We start from the raw sequence: 20,564 nt of genomic DNA on the forward strand, positions 1-20,564 counted from the left end.
ATCAAGTCATAGACAGACAGGAAGTGAAGCAAAGAATCCATACATGGGGGCACGGATTGACTTGGGAGGGAGATAGAGATGTATGGTATTTTTTTATATGAATCAGGGCATTAAGGCCTATTGGAGGGCTATTCAATTATCTCTTTGGAGGCTCGAGCCCTACAGGAATGGCTGTAATTAGTAAGTGAGCTAGGGGACACTTGTGGGTGAGCTAGAGACCAATCAAATACTCAGTTGAAACACAATTGAATTAAAAGGCATTGCAATCGTTTATTTAAATTCCGTAATAAGAGACAGGGACTTGGAGAATAGACCTATCAACCGGGGGGACCCTTGGGGTCATGCACAGCAGAGCTACCCTAACCCTAACCCCAAAAATGGTTGGTTCGCGGGTTGAGACATCGTGAGATGGAGCATTTGCCGCGGCTTTGTAAAACACTTTCTGTAGGCCTGGAGCCCTCCATAATGGATAATTGTGCATGTCCTTAAGGCCCTTCGTTGTATTAAAGAGACCCCAGGTCTCTAGCTCACTCCCAAGTGTCTTTGAACCCTAGTAATTACATCACTTCCTGTAGGGCAAGGGCCTTAATGCCAGCTCACATATTAAGTACTTTCTAAGCTTCACAACAATGTCTAAAGTTCAACCCTACAACAATGGTACCGCTCAGTAAAGGGCCTCACTCAGACACACACAGCACACCTAGGCACACACCAACACATTCTCTCACATACACTCACACATTCCCAGCCTGGCCATGGATTTCTAATAACCTTCATAAAAATAGCCTTTAATTATAATAACCCTGATAATTATCTCTCTCCAGAGAAAGGCAGCCTACTTGTTGTTCTATCGTCAACAAGATCCCTCCTTTCCCCGTCACTAGCCATGACCCGTCTGCACGCCATAACGCCGTCGATGATCACTTCCTGTTCCAACGCGGGCGTGGAGCAGGGTGACGCCTGTGCAGCCATGGCAAAACCGTGGCAACGAGTGATTCAACCGGGGGAGTGTTTCTTTACATGAATGGGGCTTGTGTAATTATTATATAATACTGCTATTATATAAAAAAAAGTATATCTTGATTCAAATTCAAATAATTATCATGAATTCTTTGGGCCTTTTGCTCAAAGAGGCCTCCAGGTAAGCTACGGATATTGGGGGATGGAAGGCAGTACCTGAGCTGAGAGACAAGCGCCCTAGCCACTACACCATCCTGTCCTATAAATATATCATATATCATATCGTCATCATTAAAGAATGTCTTTCCAACCTCCGGCTGTGTGTGTGGGGTATACTATTACGATTTTTGGACATTTTAATTCCATCGGAAATGTTATAAATCATTTGAGTGGTCCGTCGTCCGCCTGACTAGATGAACCCTCCAGGTGAGGTGGGTGCTGGTTAAACTGAAGGTGTTTGATTTTGTTAAGGTCAAGGTAGTAAGGTCCCTGGGGGTGTGGGAGCTGGCAAGGCATCATGGGACATAACACCAGGTTATTCTAGGTTCATCGGATTGCCCCAACTGTATAGCTGCCATATATTTTACATTTTTCCTGCTTCTTCCTGGGTCTTCAGATCCGCACCACCAGCAGTAGGCTGTACCTTAATATCTCTTCTTTTAGCTTTCCAGAGATCAAACCTTACTTTCTTACATGGGAATATCCTTCACATCTTATTTCCTCGGTCTAATGGGCATGTTTGTGTGATATGGTTTATGATACCATATATTTTTCCCTGACCCTTTTCTTTGATATAAACTGCAATCCTTTAACCATATATATATATATATATATATATATATATATATATGCAAAAAATATGTATTTTGGAAAGTCACTTGAACAATTTCTGACATAATTGCAGTGTGAAGATTCCAGAGCCCAAAAGTTTTCCAAATATATTCGAATTTCAACATTTACATCAAATGTATTTGATCCTATTTTATTTATTATAATAATATATTTGATCCTATTTAGTTTATTTTAATAATGATAGTATTCATAGAGTGTAAAAAGACTGCTGGTGAAAAGAGCAAATTTACCTGTAGGCGTCTGTGGCGTCACGTACGTCAGACTTTCCCTAGACGCTGATTGGTTGAGCAGCTCATCCCTAGTTCCCTGCTGTAGCGATATCTACTGTTGATGTGTCACCTCCTCGACTAGCCGGAGAGATCAATATTCAGTTCATTTCAGATCCCCATCCAACAACAATGGCTCTGGCGCATTCGGTAGGTGAATAATAATAACGTGGTATATCTGCTAGCATGCTACATGATCCACCAAACTGTTGCTAACGATAGCAGCCAATAGAGCTAGCTAATGCTACGGCTAGCCATATCCTCTGTTGCCCTGTACTGTTTCTTAAGCGACTTGCTTAAACGTGTATGGTGTTGAACGTATTGCTGCTATTCATGTCCTTAGTAGTGTATCAGTCTGCCTTTCTAAGTTATGTTTAGCAGTGGTTGATTACATGTCAAAGGACAAGCTAAAGCAAACAAGTGTTGCTAGTCCTGTCAAGCCAGTGCAGCTGGATTAACCGAGCTCACCTAAAAAGCTTGAAGTGTAAATCATTACGTTTAACTTTCGTTCCTGACAGCTGTCTAATCGTCATGTAATGGGGTCCCCCCAGCACTGACCATTTCAAAACGCCTCTGTGAAGAAACAACCATGCACTTTGTGGGTTAGTTTAGCCGGTGGCTTGATGTGTACCCTGATGTTAGTGCCGTGTGTGGTCGTGGTGTTGTGTTGATTGTCATTGTAATGACAGCACAGGTACTGTGGGTCTTTTTATTGACCGATCTACGGTTTATCTCCCCCCACATATCAACACGCACACGCAGACACAAACTTACACACACCCACAATTCCTGAAATAGCTTAGATTCAAAGGGATTGTGGACTTCGCCACACCTGTGTAATCGTTATCTGAGAAGAAGATAATTTACTAGAAAACTACGTTGTGGTCTGTCGATTTTTTGGGGTGTATGCTACAGCTCTAGCTGTATCGTTGCTGGGTTTGTCATTGTTTACTTTTGGACCTGAGAATAGCTAATCTTAACCTATCAAAGTTTAAAATGGGGCCACAGCGACTGAGTGCTCTCTAACAATAACTCGCTTATAGGGGTTTGTTAGGTAAGGGTTACACGTCTTTTGCTGATAGTATTATACTTGACAACTAGTAACGCTCCCATCCATCCGTCTCTTCATCTGCCAGGCGTGGAGGTGAGCCGGACCATGGACGAGCCGGGTGCTGACGGCGTCATGGACGTACCAAAGGAAGCCCTCCCAGCCGACCTGCTCCACAACATCAACAATAACAACCATGGTGATGACAAAGACGGCGGTGTCGGCGACCCCACACCTTCGGATCCTGATGAGGAAGAGATCTGTCTGGATAGTGGGGACGAGGCAGAGGGAACCAACACGCCTCTCGCCTGTAACGAGAACAAGGCCGAGCCGGACGTTCAAAAGGATGCTCAGTCTACACCCAGCGAGCCTGCCCCTCCAACCCAGCACTTAGGTCAGGCGCCAGCAGGGGACCAGGAGGGGCGACCCGGGGCCGGTTCTAACAGTGGAGACCATCAACCTTCAACCCGCTCTCTTCCAGACCGGGCTGGGGAACCACTGCCCCCCACAACTGGCCCTTCAGGTGACCTGAAAGAAAGCTCCCCCTCAGTTCTCGAGGGGAACACAGAGGAAGACCTATTGACTTTGGAGGAGGTGAGAGACACTCCTCCTCCTATTCCTCCTGCTGCTGAGGCTTCTCAGGAGGGGGACGCGGCCCCCTCGAACCCGAGTCCTGAAGGTTTAACGGGGTCCTCCCCGGCCTTCGGAGCCACAACGAGCGAGACCGGGGCGCTCCCCTCCCCCGCCCAGCGTCCCCCGGAACCGTCGCCGCCGCCGACCCTCGCGGCCAACGGCGGCGTCCCGAACGGCGGTGTCCCGAACGGCCCCGCCACCCCGCCCTCCGTCCCGGCGGGCTCCTCCGTCGCCCCCAGCCCGCAAACCGACTCCCCCGATCCGGCCGCCGTCCGCTCCCACGCCCTGTCCAGCCCCTACGACACGGACTGCAGCCGCAAGCTCCTCGCGGAGATCCAGCGCTCGGTGTCGCAGGAGTCCCTGCTGGACGAGCTGGAGTCGGAGATCCTGGCCTGCCGCCTGCCCGGGACCACCACCGGCGGCGGGGGGGGCCCCGGAGGAAAGGGGAACCGGCCGGTGAACGGGGCTCCCAAGGAGCAGCAGAGGGAGGAGGAGGAGTGCATGGCGGCCTTTGAGAAGTGTGTGCAGCACAAGTACACGCAGCAGGAGCACGCCATCAAGAGGTAGGCCAGCACGCTGAACCCCGTCCGCCTACGAAATGGCTTTCTGTTCCATCTGCAGTGATGCTGGATAATGGTGTGGTGTATGGCTGGGCCATATGGACCAAAACTCCTATCTCGATATTTTTTGTTTGAATGGCGATATACAATATATTCTAAAGATATTTTGAATAAAACGGGTAAAGTTTGTAGTTTTAACTACACGCCATGAGTATTCACCATCAACCATTTATTTAGGTTTAAAAGCACAGCTGTGCTTTAACAACAGATATGTAAGGGATAATGTATAGAATGCCAGTCATTATCGGGAAAATAAGCCCCGACAGGGCGAACAGGACACTGATGCGCAGCGGAGGTGTCTTGCGATAATGATCGGCAACATTCTATACATTATCCCGCTTATTACAAGACTACTTGACTGAGCGTGTGTCTCTTTACAATTTATTTGTAAGCAGCATTCGTAGTGTAATAGTAATAATAATAGTAATAGTAATAATAATGTAATCAGCAGAGAAATAGTCCGCCAAAGACGTTGAAGTCGCTTGGAAACCGAAGACGCTGGGGCTGACAAGTTACCGGACTACTTGCGGAGTGATACCAAAGACGTCATTAGAGACCAAAAATCCTTTGTTTTTCTTGACAGCGGTCAATTATGCTTAGCAACAGTGAATTATCAAATATAAATTCACCGCCGGAAGTTGTGAAGGGCCCATGCAAGTGAACAGAGCGTTCCCCGGCATTGACAGGGAGACGTTCCCTCCAGGGCCCATGCTCTCAGGGGCAACACCCTTCACTTTGCCGGCAGTGGGTCTGCTTATAGTTCGGAATATGGTCGGAATGAAGCGGCCACCGATTCTTGACAGGCTGGGTACTTTATTCTTACACACAACCAGACCCGTTCATTACTTCACTAAACTGACACGCACACTACCGCTCGCTCTCCTCGCTCGTCCACTCACTCGCTGACGACACACACACACACACACACACACACACACACACACACACACACACACACACGTATCTCGTGCACACACACACACACACACGTATCTCGTGCACACAAGATACTTTATCATGAGCACCAGATACTTTCTCGTTCTCAGAAGAAATGCTAAAAAATGTTTTTTTACCACATGTCCCTTTACGGGTTCCGTACTCTCTACCACCGTGTTTTTGTTCAAAGTTTGTTGTGATGCGTAACGTGGGTGGGAGAACACTACGTACATGTAAGGGGCGGGATTGAGCAGCTGAACATGGATTGTAGGCTCAGAGAGCAGCGGTCAGCCTTATAAAATAGCGCTCGCAAGGCAACATCAAAATAATATGTAATATACCAATACGGCGATATTGTCTCAACTACATATCGCTTTCAAAAATATACCGGTATAAATTTGACTACCGGTATATCGCCCAGCCCTAGTGTGGTGCATATGTATGGTGTGATGCACACGGTATAGCAGGGTAGAGTAGGCTCGGTCACGAACAAATCAGTTCGAATGAACAAATCTTTAAGACGAACGAACCGAACTGGTTCCTCTCTCTCGTTCGTCTCGTTCGTCTCGTTCGTTCTCAGACTCGACTCCTCCCAGACCCACTAGTCGCTGACTTGCTTACAGTTCGTTCACTCACGTGTGAGTGGTGAGGAGGGACCGACTGAGAGACGTCACGACTCACGAGAGCCAGCCAATCGTATGCTGTTCTAGGACTGAGTCTAGGACGCTCTCGTTGAATTTTAGCCAATGAGAGACAGAAATCAACCGGTTTCTTAGGGAACAAACAAATGGGCTTAGTGAGAGAGCTATCTATTATTCACATTGGCCATCTGTTGCATGGACATATTTAAAGGATACATTGCACATATTTATAATTCGAAATTCGTCCCAGCCTTTATACCACATTTTTCACATCCTACGAGCTCTCGTTGTGAAGGCTAGTCACTGCGCCATTCGTTTCAATGGGAATCGCGACGGTATACTTTCAACATAAAGTGTACATATTTATCATTTGAAATTCTTCGCAGCCTTTATACCACAGATAATATAGGGTCTATAGCATATAACAGCGTTTTCTAATTACAGTTTATTGTATTTTTCACAATTAACCAGTTTTAGTTTTGAAGGCAGTGTTAAACTTGGCCGTAAGATTTAGTCTTGGGCTGCACAGGGTTCTGTTTATGAGAGCCTAAAACACCCGGGACCCCCACCATCATTGCTAAATCAAGTCTATTATCTTGCTGATGTTAAACATCCAATAATCAACTACACCCCCCCATCCCGCTGTGTTTGGTTAAAGTTGTGATGTTGATGTTTGAGAATGAGAATGAGGGTCTGAGAACTGTGCATTCCATGATTCAATTCACCGCTACCGGAAACTCGACTGAACGAACGAACGAACGAGGGGCTGAGTCTGACTGACTCAGAGAACCGTACATGATTCTATTCACCGCTACCGGAAGCTCGACTGAACGAACGATTCGCGAACGACTCCTCTTGGCGAACTGAATGATGCGAACTGAACGACGGAAACAAATCACTAAATCCAACCCTATAGCAGGGTACTGTGTTTGCACACAGTTTATATAATGGAATATTCTGCATACGGAGCCGGGCTCAGTGTGATGTGGACAGCGGTCAAGATAAACAAAATATGTGCTTGGCGATGTTTGTAGACCATAACTTCAAAAAAGGGATTTCATAGTAACCTTTACGAAATGGAGAAACATTTACTTTAAATGTTAACTTTGTATTCAACAAACCTAGTTCGAAAAAATAAATAAAAGCTTATCTTAAAATGGCCCGCTGTGAGGTTTTTCCTTCACATTTCAAAGACCGGAACGTTCCAATATTCTCAAAATAAATATATAAAAGTGCACATTGAAAAATTATGAATTGCCATCATGGCTGATTTTCTCTAATGGTAAATGGACTGCATTTATATAGCGCTTTTCTAACCAGTGGCCACTCAAAGAGCTTTACAAGAGGTGTAAGCCACGCAAAGCGACAAGCCAGCTCGTCAGGAACAATTAGGGTTGGGTGTCTTGCTCAGGGACACCTCAACACCCGAGGAGCCGGGGATAGAACTAGCAACCTTCCGGTTACCAGCCAACCCGCACTACCTCTAGGCCACACCCAGCTGTCACACATGAATCATCAATGACGTGCAGCAGCCAGTAGCGGTTCGAGAACAACTGGTGATGGAGGCCAGGGGGGGTGAACCTATAAGCTAATCTGTTGGTTCTGGTCCATCTGCCGCTCTCTGTCAGCAAGGGAGAGCGCTTCAGAGGTCCTCCAGCCCTTTGGTTAATGTTTCATCTAATCACGTTGAGTGCACACACATCATCACCAGAGCCCCCCAAAAGTAGCCATGTAACTGCTGGATACGTCACACATGACGCCTTGGCAGAGTGTGTGAGACGAAGAGACGCGTCCATAACCTTAGTCCATCATGCAGCTTCAAACCGGCTTTGCATTCCCCGCTGCATTGCAGATGATTGAAATGCACGCCACCGGCGTCTTTTGTCCAGATACGCTGCCAGAACGAAATGCACGTCACTCGATGGAGAGAAACTGTTCCACTTGTTGTGGCTTTGTGTTCATCTAATGTGTCGAGCTCATAGGGTCTTCTGCTGCTCTGCTGTACGTTGTTGAATCCTCCACTGAGCTGATTACAGTAAGATCGTTTCCCCAGCCATGGCGGTGTGGCCATCCGGGTGAGGCACTGGTGAGGCTCAATCAGCCGCAGCAGGACCAGGCTTCAGTCCCAGCCTTACTGCCGTGTTCACTCGTTTAATGAACCCCTATTTTACCAACAGCTGTGATTCGGATCCGTTGGTCCGTCGGTCAGTTGAACATCCAATCCCTCTATCCGGACACTCCCACTGTATTTTATGTGTCTTGTAATGGCTAATGAACCCTGCAGCTGGTGGTAATATAGGGGTCCTCCATTTCTTTATTTTTTTTAAGTGACAATTGCATTCTAGATAGGCGCTATGCATTCCCCTGGTGTCCTTAATTGATTAACCTGAATTAAGTACTTAAGCATGACATGGTTGATGTGTCTGAGTTCCTGTGCAGTGTGATATGCATGTATCCATAAGAAGTAGTATTCATCTTAAATTGTGTGTGTGCGTTTGTGTTCCTCTGTCTAGGCTGCAGGATGAGAACAAGAAGCACCAGGATCTGATCCTGGGTATCTGCTCGGAGAAGGACACCATGCGGGGGGAGCTGAAGAAGAGAGGCGAGATGGAGAGGCTCCATGTGGCCACCATCAGCAAGGTCAGCGTCATGGAAACCACCCCCCCCCCCCCCCCCACACACACACACACACACACAACTGGCCGGCCACTGCAGCACCGTGCTATAGCGTCCGTACCTAATCGTTACCATGGCATCTATACCTAATCGTTACCATGGCTTCTATACCTAATCGTTACCATGGCTTCTATACCTAATCGTTACCATGGCTTCTATACCTAATCGTTACCATGGCTTTTATACCTAATCGTTACCATGGCTTTTATACCTAATCGTTACCATGGCTTCTATACCTAATCGTTACCATGGCTTTTATACCTAATCGTTACCATGGCTTCTATACCTAATCGTTACCATGGCTTCTATACCTAATCGTTACCATGGCTTCTATACCTAATCGTTACCATGGCTTCTATACCTAATCGTTACCATGGCTTCTATACCTAATCGGTACCATGGCTTCTATACCTAATCGGTACCATGGCTTCTATACCTAATCGTTACCATGGCTTTTCTTCTGTGTGACACATGGCTTATCGTGGATATCAACCGTTTTTTTTAACAGTTAATCTTCCCTATTTGGTTCTCAATACTAGGGGTAATTTTTTTGGTATTTCATCTTGATAAATGTGTTTTTTGTATGGATTATTTTAAGATGATTATATATTTATCAAACGTTGGTTATGTGTGGATTATGAGTATATATCAATTAAATAGGTTTGGGTTATACATTCATTCATTTGAATTTGGGTTATATATAGTTCTTCACCCTCACTCTCAATGGCTTTAAATATTCTTGACTAGGCCCAATGATTCGTATGTGTTAGGGATGCAAGAAATGCCACGAGATTCTAATTGAATTACTGGTCCAAATCTCTACTCACAATAATTTCCATCAATTTGCATATATCAAGGTCAGTATAAATCAGTGTTCTGTGTTTGTTACTCCAACACCAGAGCTCCAAACACTTTTTCACCTGCATTTCACTGGTTTAGCTCTAGCCCTTCCAAACAACAGTCAGTGTTCTAACCATTTGGGAAATTCCGAAACGTGAGACAGACATATCCTTATCCCCAAGGTGGAAAGTGGGAGGGTCCCCCCATGCACACAATCACAAAACATGTGCTATACCTCCCATTCTAAGAGCGAGTGATAGAGATGAGGTATAAACATTACGACAAAACATTTGCTGTTAAACCAGTAAGAAGCTTAATAAAAAAAGCATATAATTAGCATGTTGGAAATTTCAACAGCCAAAGGCACAAAATACTTTTTCCTAAAACGAGGCATTTTCAGACGGCAACTGGTCAGGTTAAGGGGTGGATGTCCTGTCTTAGAATGGTCTTGACCTTCCTCCTGCTGTTGACCTCCACGACGTCCCAGGGCGTGAGGAGGCAAGCCGATACGAGAGCGCGCCTCTTTCATCAACTTTCCGATCCGGTTTCCGTCCCGAACATTTTTGTATTTTTGTTGTTCGATTGTTTATGGTTTGATAGATGAGTCCTGGTTTACTGGAGTATATTAGTGCCTCCCTTGTTTATGATTGGGAAAAGGATGCCGTTATCATATAAATAGCCGTGTTTTTTAATCAAGAGGAGAGGAAAATATACACCATGGCTGAATTTGTCCGTGGCTCCTCACTGTAATAGGCAGGAGGGTAAATGTTAAATGCCACATTGCAGCCCTGGACGGAAGGAAATTGCTTTTCCTAATTAAGTTGAGGTGTGGTTTCCCCCCCCCCCCCCCATACCCGTTCCGCTGGTTGTGAAGGCTGGGTCAAATATTCAGGTTACCGTGGGATTGAAGTAAGCCGAACCGCCACCACCACTGCCTGGATCGCAGACAGGCGGCGATCATGTACGGCAGTCCCTGCCCTACCTGTTTGTTTTTGATGTTTTTCTTTCTGAATTTCCTGAAACCCTTCGCTCGGGCGTTTCAGATCGAAGGGCTGCCATGCTCAAACGCTGTGTGTGTGTGTGTGTGTGTGTGTGTGTGTGTGTGTGTGTGTGTGTGTGTGTGTGTGTGTGTGTGTGTGTGTGTGTGTGTGTGTGTGTGTGTGTGTGTGTGTGTGTGTGTGTGTGTGTGTGTGTGTGAGATAAGGGGGCTGTCAGTTTGATTATGTGTTGTTTTCAAGACATGCCGTGATCGGTTGTGCAAGAGGGCTTCCTTTGTCGTTTTGTGTTCTGGATAAATCAATGGTCACAGTCTTGCTGTCTTCTTGGAGTGAGCCCTTGATAGCGTTGTGTCCCACTCCCTCGTGATTATTCAGGCCGTTTGTCCGAAGGGTCAGGTTAAACTAACCGTTTAGGTTATTCGACTCCCAGCCAAAGGTCCCGGGTTCAGATTTCAATGTCCACAGCTTAGCATGTAGGCATTTTGGTGCAAGATGCCCCCCCCCATACCCTACTCCTTAATGACTGAAAGACTCTAATTTAATGTAATACACTTTAGATGGCAGTGTCTGGTTGATGGATCAATAGTTAATAGTTCCCCACCACGACATGTAAACAAGGTCTACTGCCAGAGGCGTTTAGCCTTCGATTAGTCAAAGGATTAATTTTCCGGCGGCTTTTATGTAAAACATTCCTTGTGATTCAGGCTTGAAAGAAATGTCAACCTTCTGTTTCCAGTCGTGTCAGTTTTAACAAAAGCCTTCAAATGTTTTTGACGTACTAGCCGTTGCTAGCGGTAAATCGAGGTGTGGATTAACCTGAATGACCAGATGAATTGTATTTTTAGACCGAGCCCACATAGTTTGTTCCATACTCAGTGGGCAGTGCGGGCCCTTTGATAATTGTTTATTGGTCCTACAAAATATGTGTTTGAGGATTTTAATAACAACTTGAATTTATAATATTGAAATATACTAGAATTATAGTGCAGCTCACTCCTAGACAAGAGTACCAAACAAAAGCGTAGGTTTGAATTTGATTAACAAGCAAACGCAAACTATAATATTAATATCACAAATGTCGCTGCTGTTCCATGACTCACCGCAACAAAGACCCACATTGTCGGATTACATTGATTGCTGGACAAAAGGCTCTAAAAGTCCAAAAATAATCATACCCTATCACAGAATCATGTACAGACTACACACCTACCCAGGCCTGATAGAGTTCAGGCGTGGTGCCTGAATTTAGGCTGGAACTCGGCCATGTATGTTGTCAAGAAAAGTGAAAATAGGTGGGCGCCGCCCACCTATTTTCCGTTTTGAAAATACCCACTGGGCGTGCCTTTTAAAATGCCTAGTCGACACGACGTCAACCTTCCTGACCTTTTGTATGTTTGCACTGAGGATGGTCTGAATGGGACTGAAAACATTTTGCACGCACTTTGGGTAGCACTTTACACTTTTATGCAATTAAAAACCTATTGTTGCATCGGCTACATGGTGTGCGAGTTCCACTCCTTTTATTGTTGTCAAGAAAGGCAATTCTCTATGGTGTCTTTTAATGTATTTGATAATTTCAGGCACAGATAATTCCACTTCCTATCAGCCCTGCCTACCGAATACCTTGTCAGCAAAACATCGAAGCTTATTAATACATCAAATTCCACTTATAAACTCAGTCTGGTAAAGACTCCATATTGTTTAATAATTAATTACATTAATTGGTCACTGGCATTGCCAAGGGAGTGAACGTTAATTTGTCACCTGCGAGGCCAGGTAGCCATGGGGGAAGTACTCTAGACATCAAATCGATTTGAAATGATGTGAGATTGCATTAGATTTCATGGAGCATCATTTTCTGATGCTAAATGCACCCCTTGATTCCCCTTAATAACATAATAAGAAATACATTTCAGATGTCCTTTGACCATCACTTTAAGATTTAGCCGTGTAAGATGCTATTGGCATTTGTTTTCTGATGGACTATATAGCGCTTATACTCAAAGCACTTTACATCATGCACACGTTCAAAAAGCGACGGCAGAGTCAACCATGCAACAGCCTGCTCGTCGGGAGCAGTCAGGGTGAGGTGCCTTGGTCAGGGACACCTCGACACTCGGCTAGGAGAAGCCGGGGATCGAACTAGCAACCTTCCGGTCACCGGCCAACCCGAGCTATACTGCCGACCCCTACATCGGTGCCCTGTCCATCATGTGTCCACCATTGTCTCTTCAGCTGGAGGACCGGGTGGGCGAGCTGCTGAAGGAGCTGAGGGAGTCGCGGGACAAGATGGTGCACCAGGACCAGAGCACCAAGGCCTCGGTGCACCAGCTGCAGCGGGACATGGCCCAGCGCCTGGAGCAGGTACAGGAGCCCGGCGGTCGGTTCACACTGGGTCTACAGGGACACCCCACGCCAGGCTTCAGAGGGTCGGGGCTCAGTGCCGTTGCAGTACAGTGGTTCCCAGCCTTGTGCTCCAGGCCAGCTTCTCTGTTCTCTTTATGCCCCCGTAGAGCACACTGTGACCCGGTCAGCCAGCCCACAAAGTGAACCAGGGTTCAAACAAAATTTATTTTTGTTTTGAACATTTTTGGTGAATGCTTCCCCCACACATCGATCTATAAACATCTGACACACTAAGAGAAAAGTATTAGTTTACTCATGTGTAAAATCATGATACTTAATTCTATGTTTTTTGAGGATTATATCAAATTGCATTTCGTTCTATCGATCTATCTATCTATCGATAAATCGGTAATCTCTGGCAACCCCTACTTCGTATCCGCTGAAGTGGGATCCTGACCCCAAGGTTGGGAAACACTGCCACATTAAATAAATACAGCCTACAGTGTGTTTGAGCCCAGAACCTTTCAGTGGGGATTCAATCCCCCATGCCTTTATCCTATCCCCCACTCAAATGTATGCCTCTTCAGAACTGATCTGGCCCCTTTAGCCAGTACTGGTTCCATCTCTACAAGGAAGAACAGCAAGGCTTACCGCTTGCTAAGCTCACCAAGCTAGCTTAGCCCAACAGTGCTAGCAACATTGTTCAGCGACCAGGGGGGCCATGAGTACAAGTTCTCCATTCATAACCTGGATGTAACCGTGCTGGAAGCAGCCCTCCCTGACAGCTCCGTCACACCCAACAGAGTTCAATTTCACCGTCCGCTGAGCAAAGTGGGAAATTGTGCGCAAGCCATCCTTCTCTGGAAATATGCTCTTCCCCTGATCCCTGCCTCCTGCCTTCTCCTGCCGCATTTCTCCTCCATAGATTGGAGATTATGGATATTTTGGAAAATGCAGGATTTTGTATTTTGGTCAGACCCTCGCCCCTTTGTAGATTTATCTGTGAAAGAGAAGGGATCAGTCTAAATGTTTGTAATATTGTTTAGTGACTATTATTTCGCTATTGGATCCGATTATTTGTCTAGTTGTCTAGTACAAAATAAGGAACTCTATTTAATCAATAATGATCGTTGGTGAGAAACGACTACAATAAAGGTTAGGGAATATGTTTTCCATCCATTGTCGTGTTCAGTTCATAACGGACAACCGGTAAAAGCGTTTTTCTTCTGGTCAGCTGAACAAGAAGTGTGACGAGGCCCGCCAGGAGAAGGAGACCATGGTGATGAAGTACGTGAGAGGGGAGAAGGAGGCGCTGGACCTGCGCAGGGACAAGGAGTCGCTGGAGAAGAGGCTGAGGGAGGCCACCAAGGAGGTGGACCGCCAGGCCCTGAGGGGGAACCAGCTGGCCCAGGAGAAAGGCCGGCTGCAGCAGCTCCACGATGCTAAGGTAATGCTACACGGTCAGCTAGGGTGCTACGGTAATGCTACACGGTCAGCTAGGGTGCTACGGTAATGCTAAACAGTCACCTAGGATGCTATGGTTATGCTAAACAGTCACCTAGGATGCTAAGGTAATGCTAAACAGTCACCTAGGATGCTAAGGTAATGCTAAACTGTCACCTCGGATGCTAAAGTAATGCTAAACAGTCACCTAGGATGCAAAGGTAATGCTAGACAGTCACCTAGCATTACCTTAGCATCCTAGAAAGCCCTGATGCTAGGGTAAAGGTGCACAGTAAATATATGATAACAATGTAATGCTACAGCAGCTCCCTGATGATAGGTTAAGATGACAGACAATTCATGATAAAAACATAATGCTACAGCAGCTCCCTGATGATAGGGTAAAGATAACAGACAATTCATGATGCAAACATAATGCTACAGCAGCTCCCTGATGATAGGGTAAAGATAACAGACAATTCATGATGCAAACATAATGCTACAGCAGCTCCCTGATGATAGGGTAAAGATGACAGACAATTCATAATAAAAACATAATGCTACAGCAGCTCCATGATGCTAGGGTAATGGTAAATCGTGCATTTATGATAATAATGTGATACCGCAGATAACAGTTGATCACTTCATGATGCTAATGCTCCAAATTGACCCGTACGGTAATACAATGTACCTTACTGGATGACAAGCACAATCAGTGCGTGCACTTGAATGGTTCAGGACGAAAAACACAATACCGTAAAAAACAACGCCAGATTTGTGTTGATATATGTTTATGTATGTAGAAACCAAGTGAGGAAGAGAATGACTTTTTGAAATAATTTCTGACAAAATATGCTCTTAAGACATTCATGTAGGGAACAGACAGGGAAGAGAGGATTGAATGCCACAGTTTTTCATAAATATATACCATCAAAACCGTGAGCAGAAATCGTGAAACAAACTGAACCGCGACACACCTGAACAGTAACACCCCTGCCAGTCACTACCGCACACCCTTCAAACAATACAGTTCATTGTTGGTATTGTATGTAAACCTGACACCAGACCAAAACGGACCCCTTTGTAGAATGGGGAAAAACCCTAACCTTGTTGCAGCCTTAAAGGAGAAAGAGAGACACCAAGAAATGAGAGCTGTATCGCTACCATGATGTCATGGGACACGACTAGTATAGTAAATCTTGAAATGTCCCTGAGGAGGAATTTGTTTTACATCACTATTCATAGTAGAAAAATACCATAAAAAACAATAAAACACAAACATAATCATTGTCTGAAATGGAACACAGACAATGACAACAAGTAGGGCCCAAGACAAACACTGGGACTGAATTCTTAGTAAACCTAATATCAATGCACAAGTATTAGTAAGTGAGTAATGGATTGAATTTATATAGCGCTTTTCTAGACACTCAAAGACGCTTTACAGTGAAGGGGGGGGACCTCGCTTGAACAAAAACACCTTAGGTACGATTGTTCAACAAGCCCACAGCTGTAGGGAAAGCAGTCGACCTGTATCTGTTAGAGCCACACATCCTGGTGGGGTAACTGGGGCAGATGCAGGGGGCTGGGAGTGTGAGACGACAGCCTGAGCCTTATCCCTGTATAAGATGAGAGGGATCATGGAGGCTGGCACCCATGATCTTATGGCTCACTTCCACAAGGTGGCCCAGTTATTAGTATTGTTCAGCCTGATGCTGCTGAACCAGTAGATGGGGGACTCTAAAGGCAAGAGGAAACACCCTCATTTGATCCACATTCAAATGACGCAGATACTTCAAGAATTGCCAGTAAAAAGTATTTGAAATGTTGTATATATATAATTATATTTATTAATAATAATAATAATAATAATAAAATAATTTGATCTGCAAAACGGAAGAGGGAGGGTTGACCATTACGAGTTATGAGAAAAGCAGCCAAACATAGCAATGCATTGCAATTTTCTTCTGAGATGTCATGGGATTTGCCAATAAAATGGCTGGGAGGTTCTGCTCGTTTCTCACTCCCCTTGTCTCCCCGTGTCTTCTGCACGCGGCCAGGAGGGCGAGGTGAGCCGGACGACTCGAGAGCTGGACAAGCTGAAGGAGGAGATCAACTCCCAGCTCATCAAAGCCAAGTGGGCTCAGAACAAACTGAAGAGCGAGAGCGACGCCCACAAGGTAGGGTCCACTTCCCCCTCACCACCCCATTGGGCTGTCACGGCTCGGGACTCCTTTATTAACACCTGAAATTAATCTTGAAAACCCCAAATGGGAATCTGGTGCGTCACACATTTGTTAGATTAACCCTAACAGCAAGAACCCGAGATATCAAAATCCCAATGAATCAATGCGAGAATTCACAATCAAATATCGATACTTTTTTATAAAACAGAAAACCACCTGAGCTCGTCTGCATCTCATGCGACCCTAACAGAGGAGGGAGAAAACTGGCCGAGACACCGGATTTTATCGGAGGAGGCTAGAGTCAATACTTATCTCTTTCTAATCTCACTGTAAACAATGACGCATTGCAAGACTTGGCCGGTATATCTGTTATCTGCTATGCGGATATTGCCTGAGATATTGCATGAAATACAGAACGATATCATAGCCAGAAGATCGCTGATGGTTTTGAGGACTGCATTCGGCATGACTATGTGCTTGGGGAACAACATCACACGCAAAAATAAACATATGACATGAGCATTAACTTCATAGGGGAGAGGGTTGACTTAAACAACATGTGTATTTTTATTTTATATATTTTAAAACATCCTTTTTGAAAGGTGTCATAAATGGTCCTGTGTATAACAGGAGGATTATGATGGGTAGCCATGAGCAAGCTACTTCCTAAACACTTGATGTTTGTGCGGCGGAAAGGTGGAAGTAGCCGGGGGAAATCAAGAAATGTTGGGAGGGGGGCAGAGTAGAGCGCGTACCATCAGGGCTCCGTCCTTACGGCAGCAACCCGGGTTCGATTCCCGGCCCTGGTCATTTACTGCATGTCCTCCCTTCTCGCTCTCCCATACCTTCCTGTCTAACTCTCAGTGAATCTGTCATGAATAAAGCATAAATATGCAAAAGTGAATCTTAAAAAAAAAATATATATATATATATATATATATATATATATATAAAAACCTCAGATCTAATAATGAGGTCACAGGACAAAGAAGTTGTGTGTGCAAAGCCCTCAGCTTTGCACATGGTGACTGATTCATCAGTTACATGAAAACCCAACTTGAGTCTTATCTCTTGGAGGGAATCTGTCCCATTAATGTATGATGATGTCTCGTTCAGGCATTGCAGAAGACCAAAGCCAGTTCAGCAATAACCCTTGAGTGAAAATCCAATGAAATTTACGGCAACATAATGTATTATTGATGAAATCTGTCTTTTTGCCTTGAAGAAAAGAAAGAAATACACAAATATGTCAAATTACTTTAAACATGCACTGTTTGACTTTTTCTACTATAGCTAAAAATATCTGAACTAGAACATTCCTCAAGAATACAAAGCAGCCATCCAACGATTCAATCCATCCAGGCACTTTTTTATCTATGAATCGTTTTATTCTGGTCTACTTTCACGCCCAACTGCTCAGACGACAGTAACTGTTACATAATAACTCACTAAATATTGCTTATTGGAAAATGTACATAGTGCATGAATAGCGATTGAGATACATATGTGTATGTCCTATAATTTTAAACAAATTTATTGTTATTGTGTCAAGCTCTTGTAAAGCACTTTTGTATTGGTGTGTTTGGACAAAAAGCTTGATATGAATAAAGTTCTGTTAATTGATTAATGGCCTCTTCTTCCTTATGAAGTTGGAAGCTTTTCCATTAAAAAAAAACACGTTTTAAGCACGCGTTCTCCCATTTCATAGGAGCCTTCTCTAATACAGCCTGAACATGGTCACCTACGGGAAAATAATGTCACATGATTCATTCTTGAATGGATAAACATGCTTGTGCATGTTTTCATTAATGTTTATGTGGTTATGGCTTGCACGTTCATGTATCTATTTCACTTAACATGTTGTGATTGTGTGTGTGTGCTTATGTGTAGGAGACTAAGGATAAACTGAAGGAGACGACAGCCAAACTCGTCCAGGCCAAAGAAGAGACGGAACAGATACGCAAGAACTGTCAAGACATCATCCGAACATACCAGGTGTGTGTGTGTGTGTGTGTGTGTGTGTGTGTGTGTGTGTGTGTGTGTGTGTGTGTGTGTGTGTGTGTGTGTGTGTGTGTGTGTGTGTGTGTGTGTGTGTGTGTGTGTGTGTGTGTGTGATCATAGTACTTTATAAATGTACTGTGTGCGTGTAATAATTCAGTGACAAGTACCCACGTCTCACTAGGGTGCCATGAAAGAAACATGCTTTGCTTCGGGTTGTTTTTGTGTGTGTGTGCGCACAAATGTTCTTGTTGCTTAATTTCTCATCTCTTAATTAATTCCTGTTCTATTGAGGGCCTTCTACTGTTAATTTATGACCACATGGAGAGGTTTGGAAATCATTTATTCAGCTTGGTTGCCTGAAGCCAGTGTACGCTGTCAATTGTTTAGTTGTTTTAATTCATTTTAGAAAAATACCTTCATTGAGAACAAATGATCTGATGTCTCTCACTCTCTTCATATCTCTAGACTTTTATGAGGGGTTCAAGCTAGGGCTAGGCAAAAATTCAATATTATCTTTGAATAGAATTTTATCGTCCTGAACTGAAGATATCGACCTGTGGTGAAACCAGTTTCATATTCTCAATTAATAACGGTGAGAAGATATGCCAATAAAAGGACAAACTTATGAGCTTTGAACGTTGGAGACAAAAGAAAAATAAGTTTTAGTCTGATACTATACTTTAAATATACATATACTTCAATGTAATGATCCACAGTTTGAACGTTTTGAATATTGTTTTGAATTTGTCCCCCAGGGAAGTATATGTGTGTGTATAGGGAAGAGGTTTTGACTGGATGATGACATACATGCATATATACATAACTGCGTACGTACATAGTTGTATGGTGTGTGTGTAAAGTTTTGTTCTGACTCTGGTGTTTGCAGGAGTCTGAGGAGATTAAATCCAACGAGCTGGATGCAAAGCTGAAGGAGACGAAGGGAGAGCTGGAGAAACGCAAGCAGGAGCACACCGACCAGCAGGAGGTAGCTCACATGAACACGCAGACATGTGTAATACACATGCACACACACACACATGCATGATATACATACATTCAAGCCCACCCCGCATACATACTGGCATAAGCACCAGGGTAGGAATTCCCTTCATCCCCTCTGTGTAATACCAGGCATTTTGAAACATTTCCACGGCAATTTGATCAAATGGAATACCTTATTTTTTCTATGTTGCACGACACAAACACAAAAACACTCAATGACCGATTGAAAACATACAGAGTGAAATACATGAATACATGCATGCATGCATGCATGTGCATTCATAGACTTGCATACAAGTTAAGTGCACCTGTTGGATCCCTCCTCCCAGCGGCATTCAGAGTGCCATAATGCACGTACATAGTCAGAAAATTAGAATATCGTGCATTTATTTCAGTAATTCAACTTAAAAGGTCATACTAATACATTATTTAGACTCATTACATGCAAAGTGAGATATTCCAAGCCTTTATTTGTTATAATTTTGAAGATTATGGCTTACATCTTATGAAAACCCAAAATTCAAAATCTCAGAAAATTAGAATATTACATGAAAAATCAATAGAAAAAGGATTTTAAATAAAGAAATGTTGGCCCTATGAAAAGTATAATCATGCATACGTACTCTTGGTTTGGGCCCCTTTTGCATGAATTACTGCCTTAATGCGGCGTGGCATGGATGCTATCAGCCTGTGGCACTTCTGAGGTGTTATGGATGACCAGGATGCTTCAATAGCGGCCTTCAGCTCTTTGGCATTGTTCGGTCTCATGTCCTTTCATCTTTCTCTTGGTTCAGGTCAGGCGAGTTTGCTGGCCAATCAAGGACAGTAATCCCATGGTCATTGAACCAGGTTTTTGTAGTTTTGGCAGTGTGGGCAGGTGCCAAGTCCTTCTGGAAAATGAAGTCAGCATCCCCATAAAGATGGTCCGCTGAAGAAAGCATGAAGTGCTCTAAAATGTCCTGGTAGACGGCTGCGTTGACTCTGGTCTTAATAAAGCACAGTGGACAAACATCAGCAGATGACATGGCTCCAAACCAACACAGACTGTGGAAACTTCCCACTGGACTTTAAGCATCTTGCCTCTCCAATCTTTCTCCAGACTCTGGGACCTTGGTT

The 20,564-nt window shown here is 44.4% G+C and overlaps 1 protein-coding gene across 2 annotated transcripts in view; it reads left to right on the forward strand.

Moving 5' to 3' along the window:
* The first annotated feature begins 2,069 nt into the window (after window positions 1–2,069).
* Window positions 2,070–20,564, forward strand: part of ccdc186 (coiled-coil domain-containing protein 186) — a 43,388-nt gene continuing 24,893 nt past the window's right edge. For both annotated transcript variants that reach the window (XM_060036445.1, XM_060036446.1), the window contains exons 1-8: window positions 2,070–2,228; window positions 3,215–4,322; window positions 8,470–8,596; window positions 12,706–12,834; window positions 14,051–14,263; window positions 16,320–16,439; window positions 18,336–18,440; window positions 19,333–19,431. In XM_060036445.1, the coding sequence (XP_059892428.1) occupies window positions 3,235–4,322; window positions 8,470–8,596; window positions 12,706–12,834; window positions 14,051–14,263; window positions 16,320–16,439; window positions 18,336–18,440; window positions 19,333–19,431 (1,881 nt within the window). In that variant the 5' untranslated portion in view covers window positions 2,070–2,228; window positions 3,215–3,234. The remainder of the gene's footprint in view (window positions 2,229–3,214; window positions 4,323–8,469; window positions 8,597–12,705; window positions 12,835–14,050; window positions 14,264–16,319; window positions 16,440–18,335; window positions 18,441–19,332; window positions 19,432–20,564) is intronic.

This window comes from Gadus macrocephalus, chromosome 18 (assembly GCF_031168955.1).
Source record: "Gadus macrocephalus chromosome 18, ASM3116895v1".
Lineage (NCBI taxonomy): Eukaryota > Metazoa > Chordata > Actinopteri > Gadiformes > Gadidae > Gadus > Gadus macrocephalus.